Below are 22133 nucleotides of genomic sequence, written 5' to 3' on the forward strand. Positions count from 1 at the left end.
TATTAAATTGATTATGGGGTAGACTTTGTTGTGACAAATAACAACCTGAAAAATCTGCTGGCATACATCTCATATAAGATTGCTGAAGGAAATTTTTCTTCCAACACCCAACTACAGCCCTTGAAAGGTTCCTTTGAATGGCTGGGGAAAGAGTTAAGGTTTAGGAGAAGGAGGTGAGGGAATTTTTCCTTCTATGAACCTCCTTGATTTTTCCTAGACTTTAAGGCACTATCTGCAGTTAATTCAACTGTAATCTTGATACTTTACAGTCCTGTCTGTGTCCCAAAAGCCTTCCCAGTGGCCTTCCAGATTTTTTTACTCTCACATAATCTTAAATCCAGGAAACATCTATATGTCTACTCTAAGTCTAGTGGTGATATTAATTTCCAAGTAAGCATGCATAGGATTGCTTAGCTGCCTTTGTTCTCAGACTGTGATTTAAAAAAAAGTTGTGCTCCTCTGGAAAAACAAACCCTGTAGAAAGTACAGGACTTTTATTCTAAGATCCACAAAGACAATTTGAACAACATGGCTCTACAGACAATGATCCGTGGGGAAACATAAATCTCAGCATTTTACAAACTTATGGGTAACTTCATAAATGCCAACAGACTCCTTTATTTTTTCATCATAGTCGGTCCAGTCCTGTGGAGTTAAGTATACAACATTAGTTTAGTACACACCAGAATCAATTTGTAGCACTGGAACTTTAAGGTATATGGTGCAGGATTCTATCCTCAGAGTCCAACCTACATTTCAGGAACACTATTTTCCTGTGTTAGGATAAAAACTGGAAAATCTCAACTTGTTTATTTAAATTGCCTCAAGCTTCTTCCAAGATTTTTAAGATTTTCCTGGTGTGAAGTTCATTGCCTCATAAATAGACTCACCATTCGTAGTTTAGGAAGACTGAATAAGTGAAGACCCATCCTAAACCTCCAGGGAGATTATCTGACACAATTATAGTACAATAAATATGTAGGAAATGCTTGAATCTACAACTGAAACCAATGGGAACTTCCCTTAGAAACCAACCAGCTCCAGAAAGGCCATATTTGTCGAAAGGATGGGAATCAAAACTTTTATTTGCTTATATTAAATATTCCGGAGCTGAATCTGTACATTAATCTCCAAGGAGGTTGACTCTATCTCTAGTAAATTCTTAGTACTATATCTCTACTACAAAATACAGTTTAGAGTGGTTTTAAATATGCAAGTACCAGCTGAGATGTATGTGAGGAACTATTATCCCAACTCCAGAAGACAGAAAGAGGGAATTCAGTATTTTTCATACTAAATGAAAAGCATGTAACAATGTGTGTGTGCGTTCTGTGCTGTCAGTTGGAACCAACGTAAAGACACTAAGTGGGCTTTCAGGGTAAATGAGATATTTAAGGAATAGATATTTATCAGTTCTACTCCGTCACTGAGTTTTCGTGGCCAAGTGGAGATTGAAACACTGTTCTTCAGAGTCCTAGTCAATCACTCAATCCACTACACCACACTGTGAAATTTATATTGCACTCTACACTAGAGTGTATTCTAATAAAATCAATAATGTGTTTAAAGTTGCATTAAGAAAAATCCCCCATTGAAGTCAATGGGAATTTCCCTTGAAAAACAACTTAACTCTAGAAACACCCGATTGTTTGAAATGGAAGCAATGTGGTAAACGTCATGCAAGCACAAAGGCTAAAGGCAAGTACTAGTCTATATAACAATTAAAACAAGTGCATATTAATGTTTTATAGTTTGTCCCTGAAAAGTGAACAGGATGATAAAGAAAATCCATAGAAGAAAGAGGATTCTCACAGGCCTGTTAGGTGAGGTGAGTGGTGTGATGAAGTAAAATGATTTTGGCTACTACATCTGAAATGCCCTGGGAAAAAAGCAGGATGTTCAGCAGTTAATAAACATGAATGGAGATACTGTACCTTTTCTAACAAGTTGATGTCATCGAAACGTGTGCCAGATTCTGCACCTTCAGCAGCAAACCCAGCCTATAAATATTTAGAAAGCTTTTCTTAGGCATACAGTCATATCTATAATTGCCCAGATGGAAAGAAAACAGGAATCTCCTGCTTGACAAACAGGTCCCAGGTTATGGTGCTAGCAATCTCTACACTGGATCTGACTTCTTGGATGTATAGATAAGATACCTTCCGGGAGCTTCCCACAGGAAAGTCTTGTGGCATCCCAGTGTAGCATAACGTACTGATTGACTGAACTGTAATGAACACTCATGCTGTAATTTGTTATCCTTTAAAATATCTCACCACACCACCCTTTTAGTGGAGCCAGGTTTAATTTTTGCTAAATTGAGACTCGACGTGACCAACTGCCCCCTGCTGGCTGTTAAAAATGAACAAGCAACATTCAGATAGGGAAAAAGGGAGAAAATGTTTCATCCTGTATATATGGATATCAAATCTCAGCAATCATTCCTGACAGCATCCACCAGGAAAAGCGCTCCTTTTGTTCATGTGCACATAACGTGGCACCTGTTTTCTTAAAATCAGGTTATAACTAGACATATGCCTGAAAAAAACAGAAAAGACCTATGGCCACAGTCTGTGCTGAAACCAAGCTAAAATTAATGTAAACCACAACATAAGAATTTCCCCTGTTCCCATTCTCTTTTACCCAGCTTGAGCAGATTTCACACCATCTTTTGCATGATTTTTTTCCATGACAGATGAATATGTAAGGTGCTATGTAAGTGAAAGACTGCAATGGAAACTCGTAACTTTGTACGGATCTGTAGATACAGTAACTTGTGGATTTACCTATTTCGTAAGGCCACTATTGTCCTCTGCATTCATTCTCCCCCTTCCTCATGATTACCACTGCATGAAAAAGAAGTCTGTCACATGCTGGGGGGGGCTGAATGCCCACAACAAGGAGCTTGTTTGACCCTTACAGGCTTCCCATACAATTGAAAATTCTAATGTTTAAGGCTTCTAAGTTACACAGAGAATATACATGAACAGACACTCCCCTTGCATGTCCACTGCCAAAGTTATCCTTCCAAGTAAGGATGGGAAAGAATTTTACTTGGTACATTTTCTGAAACATGCAAATTTCTTCATTAATTGGATGGATTTTAAAAACCCTAATGTATAAAAAAGTGAAACTGACATATTTGTCCATTCAGGCAGATGTCTCTGAGTGCTTAAATATCTGGTTTTTAATGCCTGTTGGTTCAGCCGTTAGTGCTGTCACCTCTTTGCTTCCGACTGTCAGGGCTGAGGCCTTGCTGGAACCCGGCAATCTCAGCAATTAGGGTCTCTGGCTGTGTTGTGGTGATATTCCTGCCTTTCTTGACCCTGTTGCCTTGATACAGTTCCTCCTGGCTTTGACCCCTGAACTGTCTGACCATGATTTGCATCATCCTTCTGCCCAGCTACTATTTGGACTCAAACCCCCAGCTGGTTGGTCTCTGTTTGGGCTGTAGGGTTGGCTCTACTTTGTTCCTGTAGTCTCGCCCTGGACTGGGTCCAGGTGCCTCTCCTACCTGACAATGACAGGCTCTTCACCTTTAGCAGTAATAAGAGTACGGAGCTCTCTATGCTGAGAGAGATCTAATACATTTATTTATTCCCTTATAAGAACATTTCAAAAATTGCGAAAAAAAATTCTGAAAGAAGATGGAAAGAAAGCATGCTTTTTTTCAGAACATCTGAAAAATGTCAACAGAGATTCATTGCTCCTTATCAACATGTGAAGAGTGATGAAGCCAATGGAAGTGATAAGAAAAGATGGCAGGCTAACAGATGCGTCTCCATCCTTCCTACCTCTCAAAGGATTCAAATTATTTCCCTTCTTTCTGCAGGTGTAGAGAATGATCAAAGATGTTTCATGTCACATGAGTATTTAGGTGGAAAACCATGACCTAGTAATTCTGCTTTCTGGCTGTGTGAATTAACCTTTGAAAAGAAATCTGCACCAAAGAACTAATAATATCCTAATTTAGGTATCACAGAAAGATGTTTCAAAGAAAAATGATACGAGAAACATTCATAAAAACCTGCCTGCGGTTGGAAGTCCACTGGTTCAAGGCCACGGCACTCAAACTCCACGATTGTCTTAAACGTCTCATTGTCTTCTGCCTAGAATTGAGTCAAAAAAGCACACAGATATCATTTTAGAAAAATACAAAGAAGTAGGAACATATAAAATACACCTCTCAATTTGGAACACCCCACAAGGAGACAAAATATTGCCTAATTACAATAATAACTTAGAAAGTTTTAAAGTCCCTGGGTATAGTTCTCACTCCACAGTGAAAGTCAGGAAACATTCACATCTGAATAGGACAGAAGAAAATATGTATTATACTTTTTACTCATTACAGCCTGTTCAAGTCACTGCTTAAATCTGATTCCAATTATGCATAAAACAGAGAGATCAATAAGAAAAAAACCTGTAATTTCCTCTACTTTTCCTATTAATTAGAAATATCCTCCAAATACCTCATTTTCTTTTATTCCACAATTAGTGCTTCCATGAATAGATGCACAGGTATTCCTCTACCCTCAGGATTACTAAAATAAATTTTTTTTGCAAAGGTTCTGTAATGGGACATTGTACAGTACAGTCATATCAATGTCTATTCAAGGGCAGTGTCTGGAAAGTCACTCTTAAGAAAAATGAAAGCAGTACAGATACTAAAGCTATCTGTAACTGAGTATGGTAGTATGATACTTTAGGTCACAAAGCATCATCCTTTTACTACATAGTTATAGGTGGTTTCAGTATATCATTAAATTCATTCTTTTTCAAAGTTCAGAAGAAAACCTCATTGGGATCAACAAGATTTAATTCCAGGTAAGTGAACTGCAGCCTTAGATATAGTTTTCTAAACCAAAAACCTCTTTCTTTGTGTAGTAAAGGTGTTCTACATAGATAACTCCCCAGGAAGCTTACTGTGCAAGAAAAAAAAATGAAAAACACATTTCCCACTTTGTTTTCCACATGTGGATTACTGCATGGAAAGGATTCTGCAGGCACAATATAATTCAGCATGAACAACCAGTCCCTAGCTTACCTATTTAGCCTCTAAGTAGATTGCTATCTAACAAAGTGGGCAGGAGACTCAGAAGAATTTTAAGAGGACGATGGGTGCGTATGCACACCTAAAATCGAGTGCTCATGTGTCAGCCAGCTGACAAGGTCCCAACTAGAGATGGAGGTATTCGTATACGAATATGAATATCCCCGCATAGGTGGCATTAACGAGGGTCTTTCCTCATGAGGCTGGACCGATCTGCTGCGGATGCAATTCTACGAATGGCGCTGCAGCACACGATCCACTCACTATTCCTGGCAGGAGGACAAGCCTCACTGCAAGGTTGAAGAATGGTGAGTGGATCGCGTACTGCGGTGCCATTTGTAGAATCGCATTGTCGGCGTCCACGGCAAATCGGTGAGTGGACCATTGGGCCCCATGGGGCTGGACCCTCGTTAACACCACCTGTGCGGGGATATTCGTATACGAATATGAATACCCCCATCTCTGTTCCCAACTTCATTCAAAGAGCCCTTCAGTACTTCTGTTTCTCTATATTAAGCCCCTTGACAAAACCATTCTATAAAAATGCAAAGAAACCGACTTACATTGTAAGGCTTCATTGTCTGGCTTAAGATATCTGAATGAAAATGGAAGAAGACAGGATAAGGAAGCATGCCTAGAAGTAATATTTTTTAAAGCCGCTCAGAGTGGTACAGATGAATCAGATGAGCGGGATATAAATCAAATAAATAAATAAATAAATAATAATAAATTAAACAGTGTAACTCAATTAGATAAAGTAGAATACTTAGCGGTAAACAGATGGAGTGTAAATAATTTATTTAAAATTTACCTTAAATTATTTAAATACCTCCTATAACCATCTTACAATCTCAGTTTCTCATCTTCTAATTCAGAAGAGCAGCAGAAGTATAAGGTATCATATAAAAGATTAGACCATGATAAAGAAGAAATTAGTCAAAAGAAAGTTAATCCTCAGTTCCTTAAGTTTCATGGATGGATGAAGAGAAACCAGCCTACCTATTGAATTTTCACGGGAGCACAGCTTGCATTTCTGCACCATGGTGGCACTCCCCCTGCCTCCTTTGAGAGGGTGGCTGTCCTGAATCAAATTTCAAAAGGAAGTATCGGTGTCAACATCTTCACAGTCTGGAGGAGAAGCTCCATGTAGCAGCATTACCATCAAATGTATTGCCATAAGGCAACTAAGGTATTGTTAATTTGGGAATACCACAAAATGTGATGGGCAATGGTTTAAAAAAAAAGGAAGGAAGGTGGCACACTCCCTCATGTTATGCCAATGATGATATACAATCGTTCAAATTTTAGCAACATTTTAAAAATTGCAACTGAATAATTTCAATCCCAACACATACTTGGATTGGGTCACATTGAACACCGTGGGATTTCTCAATAAACGTGTATTTATAGATTTTGGTGTCAATGGATTACCGTTGCACACTGTCAAGTTCCTTTTGACTTTTTGAAGTATGTAAGATGGAGTGGCTTATTACTTCCAGTACTCCAGTCTCCATGTCCAAGGAGAGAGTTGAAGCCAGGCTTCCAAGGCCTAGTCCAACATTTTATCCACTACATCACACTGGTTCTAGTTCAATAATAATAACTGCATGCGGTCAGGTCAATTCTGACTTTAGGCTACCCTTTCCAAGATTTTCTAGGTACCAAATATTCAGAAATGATTCCTAATTCCCTTGCTCCGGGGTTGCCTTAGGACTATGAAGCTTGCCCAAGACTACACAAGCTGGCTCTTCTTCCGGGAGGCAAAAGGAGAATTGAACTCCCATGTACCTACTGAGCTATCCAACCACCTATATACAAATTCTGAAAAGCAAAAGTGGCAACTTCCCCTCCAAATGTAAAATACATTAGATGGTCAGCAAAAGCGCTTCTTGTATGACCTTTTGTTTGGTAGTTTGATTCCTAAGTACAAAATGTAATTAAAATATATAAGAGCCCTAATACAATTATTTAACACCTTCTTTTGCCATTTCCCAGATGTACTGTATACCTTGACTAGCTGCTAATATTCAAATCCACATCTGTGCATATCACACATTGATAATTTACCAGACTTGTGCTGTAATTTTGAGACTTACCATTAATCGTAAGTATTGCCATTTGTCTGTAACCTCACCACAGTTACCACACTTCAGCTAGAAAAGAAAAACACACTAAATATAAACCACGGATACTGTGCAAAGAGGATAGAGTCCAAGAGAAAAACAGCATTCTGATTTTTAAAAGTGCTGGAAATCTGAAAGCAAAGGCATGTACCACCATATTCCCAGCAAAAAAGAATCCCATAATTATATAAATCTAGATGGTATGTCAGTGACTATAACACAACACATTTTCGCTGTTGTTTCAAAATCACCCCAAGAGTTTTCTCAAATGTCGCTTATTAAAGGGAAATGCAATCCTGTAGTGCACAGGGCAGAAATTTTCCTTTTGCATTGCAGCCTATGAAAGAGCCTACAACTACAGTCTTTGGAAATGCAAACCACTCTGGAACAATATTGTCCCCATATGCTTTCACTATCATTATGTACACTGTACTATTTTAATAAACAATACGATGCATGCTTTCTTTAAGTCGTGCTAAGTTCAGTGGTGACTTAGCACAGCTTAAAGAGTCCACTGAGGCATCATCCTCTGAAGCACCATATTGTCTCATAGGAAGCTGAGTTAGTTAACAAGAGATGTAGGAGCTTTATGCATTTGCATGCATTTAAGAGCATGCCAAAATAAAGCCACCTTTAGGACAGCAATAAGAAGAAGCATGATGAGACAACTAGAAAAGTCTCTCTCCCATGTCTGCTTGGGGAACTGCAGTGGTTGAACTGCAGTACAAGACCCAAATTCAATCCCTATAGATTCAGATAGCCAGCTCAAACCTGACTCAGTCTTACATGCTGCTAAATGGGTACCCAAATGGGTGCTGTGGCACCATGTGACAATACAGAAGTTGAAACAATAAACTTCTAAACATATTTTAGGAAAAATTCCAAATCGAAGATATGTGTGGTATTGGCTCTGGTTTCTTAAAAAAAAAGTACTGTATTCTACATAAACTAATATAATTTCACATGTTCGGATATTAAACCCCTGTAAATCCTGCACAAATTAAGAGGTGGAAAAATTACAAGTGAAGCTATAAAAACTTGACTCTAAACTGAAGCTGTTATAACAAGGTGTTAATAAAAATAACACGGTGAGGAATCCTTCCGCCACTAATTGCAGTGCCTAATAAGATACCAGGGATGGCTGTACTGCAAATTTAACAGGTACCCTGTGTGTAGGCATGCAGGCAACAACCCTTGCAGGCCCTACCTTCAGATACCATCGAAAATCCTCCCCCACCGGCCTGAGGTTTGTAATGTTCTCCAAAGTGGCTTTGAGCTGCAACCCGATCTTCTACAACGAGAGAGGCGTGATCAGATTAATCGATCCCACGGCAACGAGGCTCTCATACTCCCACCCCACTCCCAATTCACTCTCGCACGGGTTCAGCCTTCTCTTACCCCCATGCTATAAAGGGCAAGCGACAAGAAGAAAGTCTTAAAACTACGTTTCAGGACGGGGATGCACAAGATTAACGAGCCGACCCCGGAGCACTGCTGCGTGTGAAAGATTTTGCAAAGACCAACACTAGGAACGGAGAACCTACACCAGCAGACACAGCGATAATTAAAGAGCTGCTACGCAAACATCGCGAGACTTCATATTCGCGATTTCCCCCATTCCTCAGGTCTATGATGCTGTCAAAGGAGCGCAGCAGCTGGGATTTGCCCTTACTCAAGATGGCGACCAGTGTTCGCCGTTAAACTCTGCAGCGCTAAAATTCCGATACGGGGCGGGAACTGTTAGCTCGCCGGAAGCATTTCTACGCGTAGAAGCTCCGGCCAGCCCAGGCCACGGCTAGGAATTATGGGAATTGTAGTTCAAGCGTTAGAAAGCCGGACAATACCTTAACCGAAAATAATTTCTGAGGAAGCCTCAGAAGATAATTTTATTGCGGTTCCACACGGTGTGAGGTGAATTACCGTTCAACGCCAGATACACGAGTCTGAATGACGGTACCTGAACTTTAGTTTCAAAATCACGTGTGCTTTGCTTGCTAGGGAGAACACTCTCCTGTTCTCAGCACAAGAGTGAATGGGCGAACAGATTGGGAAGTAAACAAGGTGGCAATTCAGCTGTGCTTCGTTACAGTACTATGAGCTCTGTTTTTAAGAGAGTCCCTTTCGCTATCCTATCGGTGCCCAGCATGCTTGATGGTTGAAAAGACCGTCAATGAGTCGTGCAAATCTGTGCATGTTAACTTAAAAAACATCCCATTGAGTTCTATGGCTCTCAGGAAGGCAGCGCATTGCAGCCTTTGACACTGAAATAAATGACCTCATTGGAGACCACCTACTTCAGCCTCTTTCCTTGCTTTATTAAGGACACGCACACACCTTCAAGCTTTCTTTGCAAAACACTGCTTGAATGTGAGGTAACTGACAAAAAAAATTAGATCCACACCCCTCCATGAGATCTAAATATGTGTTCCTATGCTCCTCCCCCCCTTTATATGTGTATGTGTGTGGAGTTCACAGCACACAGCAAAACGGTTACCTGTGATATAATTCTGGATTTGTTCTCATGTAACTGCCTATCATTTCTACCACTATTACAAACAGCAGAGGAATTAAAAACACAGAAATTGTCATATGCAGATGAATTACAAGTCTAGCCCATTTTAGAATTATGATATTCACATATGTCAGTAGTTTGCCAGTTATGGAGTTTCTGGCAGGAAAAGGTCATAGACTTCTTCACCAGTTGTCCTTGAAAAACAAAGTATCCTAGAGGAAGAACTTCTATTCAAGTACATTTTGCATGATTTCCAGAGATTATCCCACCATCCCTATACATTAACTCTTTTGCTAACGTTGACAGTATCTGTAAAAGTTTTCTATCATAACCCAAAGGTTGCTATGATGAGACAACTACACATACATTCTCACATACATTCTCAAGCCTACATTTCAAATACTTTTTGGAACCCCATCTCTATACTGAATCATGCTGACTATCTGCAATCCAACATATGTAGGATACTGTTTTATAAAGCCAAATGACTGGCAACTGCCACTGTATCTAAAATCAGCCTTTCCTAATTATATCACTACAGCCTTTTAGTCAGTGGTTCTGAACTTCTGGATGACCAGACACTTGAGTTTTCAAATTATAGAAGCCCTGACCATAGGCCATGCAGGCTAGAGTTCCTAGGAGTCTCAAACATTGGGAGAAGCAAAGATGGAGAACTGTTTTAAGTTTTGATAGCAGGATATGGTAGAATTGGCTGTTGAGGCTCCTTGCTTAGCTTAAGGGAAACAGATAAGCTTCTGCAAACATATTCCCTTTCACTTATGTCAAATTCCACTGAAAGAAACTCTGCTCTGTATCACTATATTTCAAACAGGCACTGAAACAGATATTCATAGGTCAGAATTCTATGGTCAGCATAAACGTCATTGTGTGCAGTGGCAAATTGTGCCAAACTGGCAAGTGACAATCCAAATTGCATGACTGTTGCATGATGAAGAAAACAAACAGTAACTTGTTTGTTAATGAGCAGGAATGTGCCACTCTGGTTTAGATAATTAAAATTCTGTAAATCTCCAGTAGGATTCTGGCAACCGTATGTCAATGTAAAAACCAGCAATTCCCCTATGTAGAACTGCTCATGGTGACCCACCACTGGGGGGGGGGGGGGGTTACACGACACTGAGATCTGGAAGAAGGCTTTCTTTATTGTAATGCTCTGCCTATGGAATGCTCTCCCATGAAAGCCCGACTTGGTGGTGACATTAGCTAATGTACAAGTAAATAATCCATGGCCCAACTGCCTACGGATCAGTTTCAGCTCTAACTTTCTAACATATATTAGACTCATTAGCATATTTCTTTTTTATTACTGCTGCAGAGGCTTATGAAGGACTATGCACATAGTGTGCTGCTGCTATATTATTGACTAGCAGAAATTAAGTTACTTCCTCTTCTAAGCAAAAGAATAATGTCCTGCTCACCAAGATCAAATAGTTGACTACAAATACTTTTAAATAAAAAGAATTTTTAAATCATTTATTAGATTCACTGCATAAAAAAACTGGCATACATAAAAGTCATTTAAGAGACAAGGAATGAAAGTGACCCACCCAAAGAAACTTTACAGTACAAACATAAACTTATACAATTCAAATTGGCTTAATCTTAAAGTGTAATCCAATGAGACTAAAGACTAGACACTTGAGGTCCTGGACAAGGTAGTAAAACACTCTTAGACCTTCAGGATCCCTGAAACATTAAAAGGAGAAAAAACATTATGTACATAAAGTCAGAATTCCTAAGAAAACATTGTCTGAATATTTATTAAATAGCAGAATTACAATCTCTTAGCTGTATATCAAGGATATTTTGGAAGCTTGGCAAAACCTATCCAGCCTGGTTTTTAGCATAGGTTTATTTAAAGTAAGATTAAATGATTCTGGGATGCTATTCAACATGTTATGTTTATCCAAAGCACAGGACAACTATGAGTAAATTATGGGAAAAAAATGCACTGGATCAGACAAACTCAGTATGTTAACATTAGGTTTAAAGTTTCATTAACACAAAAATCAAACAATAGCCAAAATGTTTTTTCATCTATCTTTTAAATCTCTCTGGTACTCTGATTTTGTTGCTGTTCCCACAAACATTAAGATTGCCTCAGACTAGTTACAGTTTCTGCCTTCATTAGAAAGCCTTGGACAGGGCTCTCATGAGATAAGCATAGGTTCAAGCTCATCATATGTACATTCACTTGGGTACATTCTGCTGGGTTTTAGGAAGTCGTGAAACTGCAAATGCATATTCAGAATATTCAGCTTTATATTTGGAAGATTACACTCATAACAACATACTGACAAAACACTGCTCCAGACGAGCTAGTCAGTGAAACTAGCTCTATCTTTCTTCAAATGTTACTTACTTGGACTGATTCACATCAATAAGAGAACCAATTTTTGATGTGGTAAAGGAAATGTGTTCATCACCAATTACAATTTCAAGCTCCTGAAAAGTAAGAGTACCATGTGACAAAAATATCCATTTGACAATAAATATCAATTTAAAATGTATAATGAAACCTCCCCACAAAGTTTACTGTCCCTCAAAGTGTATTCATGTGTAAAATAAGACAGTTTCTTCACTAGACTTGTAAAGGAACATCACTGCAATCTGTTTACAGGACTTGCAGGAATTATAAAGTAGATAAATCAAAGTTTACAATCAGGAGTGCTCCCTCATTGACCTCTGTCTGGGGTTAATACTGCTCACAGTGTTCTCATCAGTGGCAGAAGGATTAAATGGTGGGATTCGAAATACTCTGGATTCAAGACTCTGACAACCACCCATGAAGATCAGATCCTGTAGCTGCACCCATCTGAAACAGGTGTAATAAATTTCCACACTCTGTGTTGATGGCTGATAGTAATAGGAGGATTTTTAAAACCATATATTTGGAGGTCAAAAACCTATTAAAATTTATACCATCCTTCAAAATCTTCTTTCAGCCAATGCAAAGCTGACTGAGATCTGCTGCTCCATTCCCTCCAGATCCTTCTTAGGATGGCAAATTTACAAATTCAATGCTATGCACATAAATACAGTAAATGAACTTAAAATTTGTTGTTATATGCTATCAAGTAGGAATGGATTTATAGTGACCCTAACAGGGCTTCCAGGGGAAGAGAGTGGTTTCACCAGTTTCACACTCCACCCCACCCCCTGGTGAACTTCCATGGCTGGGCAGGGATGTGAACCTAAGCATCCTGAGTTCTAGTTCATCATTCTGTCCATTACGCCATACTGGATATACAGTGGTGCCTCGCATAACGAGTGCACCGTTTAACGTCGAATCCGCAAAGCGATCTATTGCGATGTTTAGATAGGGCAAACCGCATTGCGATGATTGGTAAGCGTTTCGCTTACCGATCTTCGCATTGTGATGTTTTTAGAACAGCTGATCGGTGGTTCCAAAATGGCCGCCGCAAGCATTTTCGCGCGCTGCCCTCGCTTACCGAGGTGGCGAAAATGGTGGCACTATGGAGGATCTTTGGATAACGGTGAGTTTTCACCCCATAGGAATGCATTAAACAAAGTTTAATACGTTCCTATGGGGTTCCCCCCCGCATAGCGATGTTTCTGCATAGCGACGATTAATCCGGAACGGATTAATGTCGCTATGCGGGGCACCACCTTAAACTTAAAATACTTGAACTAAAATAGGAAGTTTGCCAACCTGCCGACCAACTCTGTCAGGTGGAGGCCACAAAGCATCATCTTCTTTTGTAATTTCACTGTCATCAATTATCCTCTTTAGCTCTTCCATTACGCTCTTATGTACGTAAGCCTAAAAACAAGTATAAATATGTGTATCAGTTCTTTAATTTAAAAAATCAACAGGTGCACAAGGCAATCATATATCTTCTCTTACCCAGTGACATTCACTCTATACTGGAATGATTCGGGAATGGGGAAAGGCTTGAACCAGCAAAGTAATATATATATAGTACAGTTAATGCCAGACATTTTAACTTGTGTACAGTATTGCTCAGCAGACATTGTTTTAGTGAAAAGAGCAATTCTCTTTATTTATATTTTAAATAAATTTAGAAAAATCAATGCTAAACATTATTAGCTACATTATTTAAAATATTTATTTATTTATTCATTCATTACATTTATATCCCACACCTTCTAGGGCACTACTCTGGATGCTTAACAACTATCACAACCCAATACCACCCACGAAAACACAGATAACCAAGAAACACTAAAAACTCAAAGTATCCTTTAAAAAAAGAAAGAAAGAAAAGAAAGTAAGTAACCTAGAAGGGTAAATTAAAATCAAGATCAATTCAGCACACAAACCACTAAGACTTTATGGGTTAAGATGTTTCCAAAGAGCTCTTTGAATAGCATGGTTCAAAGATATAACATTTAAAGCACAGAAACTTCCTGCTTAGCAACAAAACCAGAAAACGCTCTACAGTTAGAAACATCCGAAGTGTAAAAATAACTAGCAAATCTTCATGGCTTGCAAAGTTCTCTGCCAAGATTCCACTATTGCCTTACTGCTTTCAAACTGATATTAATAAGCAGATAATTTAATGTAATTGACTTACTTCTTTTCTGATCATGACATCATTTTTATAATTGCTGTTGTTTGCATATCTAAGTTTACCTGTGGAGACAGATAAAATTAAAAATTAAACAAAGCAGTGGGAAATTGTACAATATAGACATGGTCTAGAGGAGCGGGGTATAAATCAAATAAATAAATAAATCTTCCCCTTTACCTCTTTAAACAGATGCCAACAAATCTCTATTTTTGGCTCCCCAAACTGACAAGGCGCAAGGAAGTGAATGGAATGAAAGTCAAGCCAGTGATGAAGGGTTTATCGTTGCACAACTCTTTCCAATTTCTAAGTTCAGTCTCGCTCTATCTCCCTCTTCTAACTTTTTGTGCCTTGTACAGGAATGCTTTCGGGTAGTTTCAGAGCGCCATATCCTAACCCAAGACGGGTAGGAGAAAGATCGGCTACCTCTGCCCTCCAGTTAGTTCCCGCCTTCCAGTCTCCCCATCGCTACTTTCCTCTCCACCTTCTTCTTTCCTCCCCCATCCGGCAGGCAGCTCCTGCCTCTAGGTATCTCTGAATGCCCCACCACGGCTTCACCTGAGCATCACCCCACGAAGGGGGCCCCGTATCTTTAGCCACCTCACCAGCGATTCCTACGAGTTGGGGGTGTGCGTGTTCAACTGCTCTCCCGACTCTGAACTCCAACTCCCCCCCCACGCCTCAGGGCCACGGCTGATTTTGCCACACCCGAAGTGCCGAAGGCCAGCTTGTCACGACGCCACCCAAATGCAGGGACCCTCAGCTACCGCTATCACCCCCCCCCACTTCCTCCTCCTCCTCCTCCTCTGCCTGCAGGAGAAACCCATTTCGACGCCGTCGCCTTTCCACAGCAAGCACGGAGCCGCCGCTTGCTTGCCTTCCTCACACCGGGCAAGCGGTCCCCTCCTCTCCCTAGACAGTAAGGCTCCCCGCGCTCGGGAAAACAGGCCACCCCCTCCGTCTCCGGGCTGCCACCGTCTCTCCCCCTCCACTCGCGCCACGACGCCTGCCTAACGACCGCTGAAGCCTCACCGTCCGGTCGGAATTCAAACTCGAGAAACTCGTGGCCGAACTTGCCCTTGTGCCCAACGTAATAGCGCAGATAGAAATCGCTCGCCATGGCTCGAAGAGCGCCCTCCCGACAACCCAGCAGGCACTGCGCAGGACGTACTCGCGTACGTATGCGACGCGTGTAATATACGTCACAGGCGGTGCGGAAGTGTTTTTGGCATTTTTTTCGCACAGGGTCCGAGCGCATAGAGATAATGATAGGGGAGGGGGAAAGAGAATATAGGCACCTAATCATAGGTAGAGCACTTCCGGGAAAATTATGTTGCAAAATAAGTAGCGCTCTAACATGTTCACTATAAACGGGGAAGCTCTGGAGAAGCACTAAAGTTGAACTAAAATAACAGAATAGTCACACGGAGTATTCTAAGGCAGTAGCAAAGTAAGCCTTCCTACTCTAAGCAGGGAGTGACCTGTCGCCTCCGGCCTATGGCGACCTTATGGATGAGGGATCTCCACAATGCCCTGCCCCGCTCAGCTTTCGTGTCTATCCGGCAGTTGGGCTTCTTCTTTTCCCTGTGCCTTTCAACTTTCTCAGCATTATTGTCTTTTCCAGGGAATCTTGCCTTCTCTGCTGTGCTCGAAGTACGAAAGCCTCAGTTTCAAATTTTTTGCCTCCAGAGATAGTTGAGTCTTGATTTTTTTTTTCTAGGACCCACTTGTTCTGCAAACTTGCCCTCCAGCACCACATTTTTAGAATCGATTTTTGTTCCTGTCAGCTTTCTGCACTGTCCAGCTTTAACATCCACACATAGTGATCAAGAATACAATAGTGTAGATGATCTTGGTCTCCAGTGGCAAATGCTTACACTTGATAATCTTTTCTAGTTCCTTGATTGCTGCCCTTCCAGGTTTCAGTCTTCTGATTTCTTGGCGGCAGTCTCCATTTGGATGGATGACTGAACATACAGAAAATCTTTTAACAATTTCAAATTCTTCCTTGTCAAATTTAGTTCCTCAGTAGTCATTTTTGTCATCTTAATGTTCCACTGCAGTCCTGCTTTGGTACTTTCTTCTTGTTTGTTTATTGTGTCTTTCTCCCTGAAAATAACCCAAGGCAGCTTACATAATTAAAAATACTGTACAATATTTAAAAGCAAAAACAGCATGTATAAAGATATTTAAAATAATTAAACTAATATTATATTAAATACAGTAAATAAAACCAGTACTAAAAAGACCTTCAAAAGCAATAAGGCAGAACAATCTATTGTAAAAACCTCTGTCAGACAGACAGCCACTAAGGGAAAGCCTGCCTGAAGGGGAAGGTCTTTGTGTGCTCACAGAATGACAGCAAAGATGAGACCAGCCTAGCCTCCTGTGTGAGGGAGTTCCAGAGTCTCGGAACAATTAAAGAGAAGGTCCTCTCATGTGTTTCACTTTCATCAGAAGTCACTTTGAGTCACTACCGCTTTTTGTCAGTAAGATGGTGTCACATGTATATCTTAAATTATTGCTGTTTCTTCCACCATTTTTCGTACTTCCTCTTCTGAACGTAGTCAAGCGTTCCTTATGTCATGTTTTGTGTACAGATTAAACTGATAGATAAAATGCACCCATGTCCGATACCTTTGCCTATGGAAAACCATTCTGTCTCTCTTTATTCTTTCCCAACAGTAGCTTGTTGTCTATAACATAGGTTGTGCATCAGAACAATTAAGTGCTGAGATACACCCTTTTCTTTCAGAGCTATTCATAGTTTCTCATGATCCACACAGTCAAAGGCTTTGCTGCAGTATATAAAACAAAAGCTGATCTTTTGAAATTTTTGGTGCACTCCATTAGCCAGCAGATATTTGCAATATGACCTTAAGTGCCCTTTCCTTTCTGAAATCTGACTTGAACATCAGGCATTTCCCACACCATATACAGTGGGGTCTTGACTTGAGAACTTAATCCGTATTGGAAGGCGGTTCTCAAGTCAAAAAGTACTCAGGTCAAATCTGCATTTCCCATAGGAATGCCTTGAAAACCATTTGATCCGTATCTGCTCTTTTCCGTCCATAGAAACTAATGGGAAGCTGCTATTCTGCCTTCGACCACTAGAGGGGGATATTTTGTTTCTTTTTTTCTTAGGTCAAGAAAGGTCCAGGGAAGGCAGGGAAAATATAGTCCAGGCAGGACAGTACCAGGCAGTCTGAAGACTGTCTCCCAATCCACTCTCTAAACGCTGGGAGGAGTGAGGAAGCAGACAGGCACCCTTTTCACTGGCCAACAGTTAACTGAAAGTTCACATTTTGCACTTTCCCTGCCTACCACGTGGTTTTTTTCAGTTCTTAACTCAAATCTAAGTATGTAAGTCAAGTCAATATTTTCCTATGAGAGCGGTTCTTAAGTCAAAATGTTCTTAACTCAAGCCGTTCTTAAGTCAAGACCCCACTGTAAGATAAAAGTTTTTGTTGCAATACCTTGTGTATCACTTTGCTTGCCTGAAAAATTAGAGCAATCCTACAGTGTACCACACTGTTCATAATGCAGACTGGAGTTGGGGTTGAAGTTCATCATAGTTCAGAATCCTCTCAAATACCTCCCTCCCACTGCACAGCGATAGAGAAGGGAGGTTATTTAATTTTGCTCACTTGGATCACCTCCGAATACTGTAACCTTCTGTGCCCTTGGTCTAAAACTTCAGTACAACTTTTCTATACAAATTTATTATTTGGTGACAAAGAGCATGAGGGCTTTCCTACTGAGGCGGAGTGGGGTAGCTCTGAAGGATGCACTGCTGTCTGATCGTAAATGCTCTTAAGTTCTTGATTTCTCAATTGTCTTGGCTGTGCAGGTTTCATTTTCTTTGGGAAAGGGGACTCTTTCCTCAGTGGAAGTTTTCTTTCTTAACAATCCTATGTGATATGAAGATTTTAAACAATACATGTAGAGTAAGTTTGAACCCATACAAAATAGGGTCTGTCTGCTTGTTTGTGAGTTTAAAAGAGAGGTTTATCTGCATGCTATGTACTTATCAAATTGTAGTCTGACCTGGAGTTGAAGGCACTTTTAAAGAGGGAGCATTAATAATGACATGTTCACTAATCTACTTTTATCTCACTGGTGAAACAAATTTGGCAGGTTATCACATGTATATGTTTCTATAGATATCTGGTTGTTTTTGTATTTACACATGCCATTCCAATTGACAGACGTCTTTCCTTCCCAAGTTCATACAGTATTACCCCAATCCTATGAAGTAAATCAGGCTAAGAGCATGACTGGGCCAAGGTCAATTATGTGGCTAGGTGGGAATCAGACTCCTAGCCCAACACTGTATTTACTATACAACATGGGCATTTGCATCCCCACAGCAATCTGTCAGTGGGTTGGCCAGCAGCAGCACTGGAGGTGAAACAAAACTTCCCTCAAACAACATTCAAGTCACTTGTGATTGTCTGTCATAACCCTTTCTGTTTGCTGTTTAGCTTGAATTATTACTTTTAGCTGCACAAAAAAGTCATCGTAAATTAACTTGTTCCTTGTCATAGTGAACACTGACAGATTTAGGTCACAGTCCCCATGTAAGCTTTTGAGGGTCCCTTTTGCTTGTTATAGGGACTTCAGCCTGTAAGATAGGGAGAAATTGTTTACAATCCCTGCTCTGCAGGAGAATGCTGGGAAGCTCCCTGATATTAAGCCGTACTTCTGGTCCATTCAGACCACTTTTGTTACACTGATGAGTGGCGGCAGCTGCTGGTCTTTGAGTATCAGGCAAGAATCTTTCCTAGCTCCTCTCAGAGATGCCAAGGATTGATCTGGGGCTTTTCCACATATAAACCATGTGCTCTGCCAGCAAGCTATGGTCCTCTCCCCATCCCAACTATGGCAATAGCTTCCTAAGGATGCCTGCCTGCGCTCCGTATTCAGCAGATGGTTGAGAATTACTCTGACAACTTTAGAGGAGCACATCCTGCTGGTATAACTTGTTCAACTGTTTACTGATGCATGTATTTAGCTGCTTCTTGTTACTCTTTCCCCCCTTTTGTTTTATTTTCTGTGCTTCAAATGTATTCTGGAAATGGTTTCTTTTCATAGGCTTTCACAATAGGAGTACCCCATCTATGGAACTAAGAGCCTGTCCACACTGGCGTATAATATACTTCTGTTTGAACAAGGATTTGACTCTGATGTTGCTGGGGGGGGGGGGGGTTGTCTCTTACTTTTCTTGGGTCTTTGTGTTGTCATTGCTGCTACTTTTAGATAGTTGTGAATGTGTTTTAGTAATTTCAGGTTGAAATCCTCTTGCTTAGTATGGTAAGTTGCATTAGGGTAGACCCATTGAATCAGTGACTTGGTGAATCAACCCCTGCATAAGTTCCATTGATTCAAATGGGCCTACTCTAGTTGCAATTTATAAACTCATTTGAATCTGGAATTTACGAGGAGTTGACTCACCTAATCCCCACTGATTCAATGGGCCTACTCTAGTGCAACTTACTCTACAACTCTAGAGTTGTTTACAACCTGGTAAACCATAGGATTTCAGCCATTGTTTTCATGCTTTCTTTTTTTCAAGCCCCTTTGAAGAAGAGTGAGATGTGCAGACTAAATGAATAGTAATAAAAATATAAAAACTATGAATCCATTTTTACCTACGGGATATGTTTTTAAATGAACTACAGTTTCAAAAAAGTCCTCTTATCCACCTGATTTCTCATAATATTTACTGTGATCAAAGAAAACAAAACTATTGGGGCATCTTTAAGACCAACATGTTTTATTTCAGTGTGAGGTTTTGTGGATTATAATCCACTTCCTTAGGTATCTTGGGTACCATATTTAGGCCACAGGTTTATATGTATTACACACATGGCCGTGTGTATATAAATGTTTGTGTATACACCATGTATAAAAGTCTTTGGTTTAAATATGCTGTTCCATGTACCTGAGGAAGTGGCTCATAAACCACTGAAACTCACAGTGAAAGAAATCAGTCTTGAAGGAGCAATATTTTTTGCTTTTGGTAAGCATTGCCAAATGTGGTTACATTTTTGAACACAGCTACCTTTTCAAAAATTAACTACTCAGATTACTTCTTCCCAAGACTAGATGGAGTGCAATAGCACATTAGCTGCTCTTGAGAAGTTAGGAAACAGCTGTTTAAAAATGCTGCTGCCCAGATGTTTAGTGATGCTCCCATTGTGAGCTTGCCAAACCTGTGCTGTTTAATTTGTCACTGGTTAGCAGTTTTTGTTCTGAATGAATTCAAGGTGCTGGTTTTAACTTTCAAGTGCTAAATAGTTTCAGATTTGGACTTCTTGAGGGCCACCTTTCATCATATATTCCTCCACACAAACTTTGGCCATAAACAGTCAAGTCCTCTTCCCTAAGAAGTATGGTGAGCAGCCACTGGGACAAGACTTTTTCAGCTGTCTTTTGATATCAATCAGGAACTGACACCCTTTCATTATTGGTGACAGTAAAAACTTTATTTAAAAAAAAAACAAATGTTTTGATTATTTTTGGAAATAATTATTTCTGTGTTCCACTACTGTCACTGGCCAAAATCCTGTTGCCAATTTGCTGCCAAGACTGATGTAATTTCTCTTATAAGCACAAATCATTAAGAGGATTCTAACCATTGTTTGTTAGTTTATTATATAAATGCTTTGGATTGATAGGTATGGAGGGTATAATATTGTGTTCAAATATTTAAGTGGTGCAGGTTGCTATGATTTCCCTTTTTGAAACAAAGTGGGATATTAATTTTTAAATAAAAGTCATTACTCTCCGTTGCTATGTCCATCTTTACTGGTAAAAAAATGAATGATTGGTTAGTTTTATCTTCTGACACCAGCCCAGCCCTGTATATTCTAAAGCTTGCAAATGTTTACCAAATGAAGGCAATCTGAGTGAATACCCTATTACTTAATGGATGAAATCCCACTGGCACAACTACATGGACATGTAAAACTGCTTTTATTCATTGTTGTACCCCTTGTTGTAAGCCGCCTAGAGTGGTCTTAATCGACCAGATAGGCGGGATGTAAATAGAATAAATAAATAAATAAATAAATAAATAAATAAATAAATAAATAAATAAATAAATAAATAAATAAATAAATAAGTGTTAGTCTTCAATGTAATTTAATTAAAGCTTCCTATGCTCCTTTTCAGGTTCCAAGGCTCCCATGGGATCTCTTTTGATCTAAGGAAGTATTTGGGAGACTTTACTATAGGAAAACGGCCACTGCATTGCTGTTGGTGGTCCCAATCCCAGCAGTGGCAATTTCCTGATAATAAAAGCCCCCAATCCTAAGGTTTCCAAAGGCTCCCCCAGGTCAAAGAGGATCCCTTGGGAGCCTTGGAACCTGAAGAGTTGGGGGTGTAGGTGCTTTCAATGAAATTCAATAGTAATATGGCAGGCTGGTGACATCATCACCATCACCATTTACGCCTGTACAGTTAAACAAAATTTTATCCGGAAACAATGTACAATAAAGTTCAATCCACTTTATGGCGACCATTTTGGTTGTAGATGGAGTACTCAGAAGTGGCTTACCAGGCCCTTCTTGTGCCACTCTGAATACATGCACCTTGTCGAAGGCTGTACAGTTGTTCATGCATTTAAGGAGATAAGGAATAAGGAGAAGGCTAGAGTGTAGATGGAGGAAGAACCCGACAGACCATAACTGGATAGCTGTTAAGGTCACAACTAACCTTACCTGAATAAGGTAAAGGCTGCATGTCGATCATTCTTCGCTAACCGGATAAGCGAAGCGTCCAACCAGCAGGCGGAGTTATTCCGTATAGTGCGCGACCTATCCGGAACTGGTTCAGGTGATAGGCCTCCCCCTAATTTCTCACCTGAC

General features: G+C 40.0%; 2 protein-coding genes across 2 annotated transcripts; both read right to left on the bottom strand.

The window, feature by feature from the left end:
- Nucleotides 1–460: 460 nt before the first annotated feature.
- Nucleotides 461–8918, bottom strand: CZIB (CXXC motif containing zinc binding protein). The gene is made up of 8 exons (XM_020799677.3): nt 8575–8918; nt 8384–8467; nt 7150–7206; nt 6053–6134; nt 5617–5648; nt 4032–4109; nt 1935–2000; nt 461–645 (listed from the first exon to the last, which is right to left on the bottom strand). Exons 1-8 carry the CDS (start codon nt 8578–8580, stop codon nt 568–570), a joined length of 483 nt encoding a protein of 160 aa, XP_020655336.1. The 5' UTR covers nt 8581–8918; the 3' UTR covers nt 461–567.
- Nucleotides 8919–11154: 2236 nt separating this feature from the next.
- On the bottom strand, nt 11155–16423 carry MAGOH (mago homolog, exon junction complex subunit). The gene is made up of 5 exons (XM_020799618.3): nt 15295–16423; nt 14269–14327; nt 13383–13493; nt 12072–12154; nt 11155–11395 (listed from the first exon to the last, which is right to left on the bottom strand). Exons 1-5 carry the CDS (start codon nt 15566–15568, stop codon nt 11296–11298), a joined length of 627 nt encoding a protein of 208 aa, XP_020655277.2. The 5' UTR covers nt 15569–16423; the 3' UTR covers nt 11155–11295.
- Nucleotides 16424–22133: the final 5710 nt, after the last annotated feature.

This window comes from Pogona vitticeps, chromosome 4, assembly GCF_051106095.1.
Source record: "Pogona vitticeps strain Pit_001003342236 chromosome 4, PviZW2.1, whole genome shotgun sequence".
Taxonomy (NCBI): Eukaryota; Metazoa; Chordata; class Lepidosauria; order Squamata; family Agamidae; genus Pogona; species Pogona vitticeps.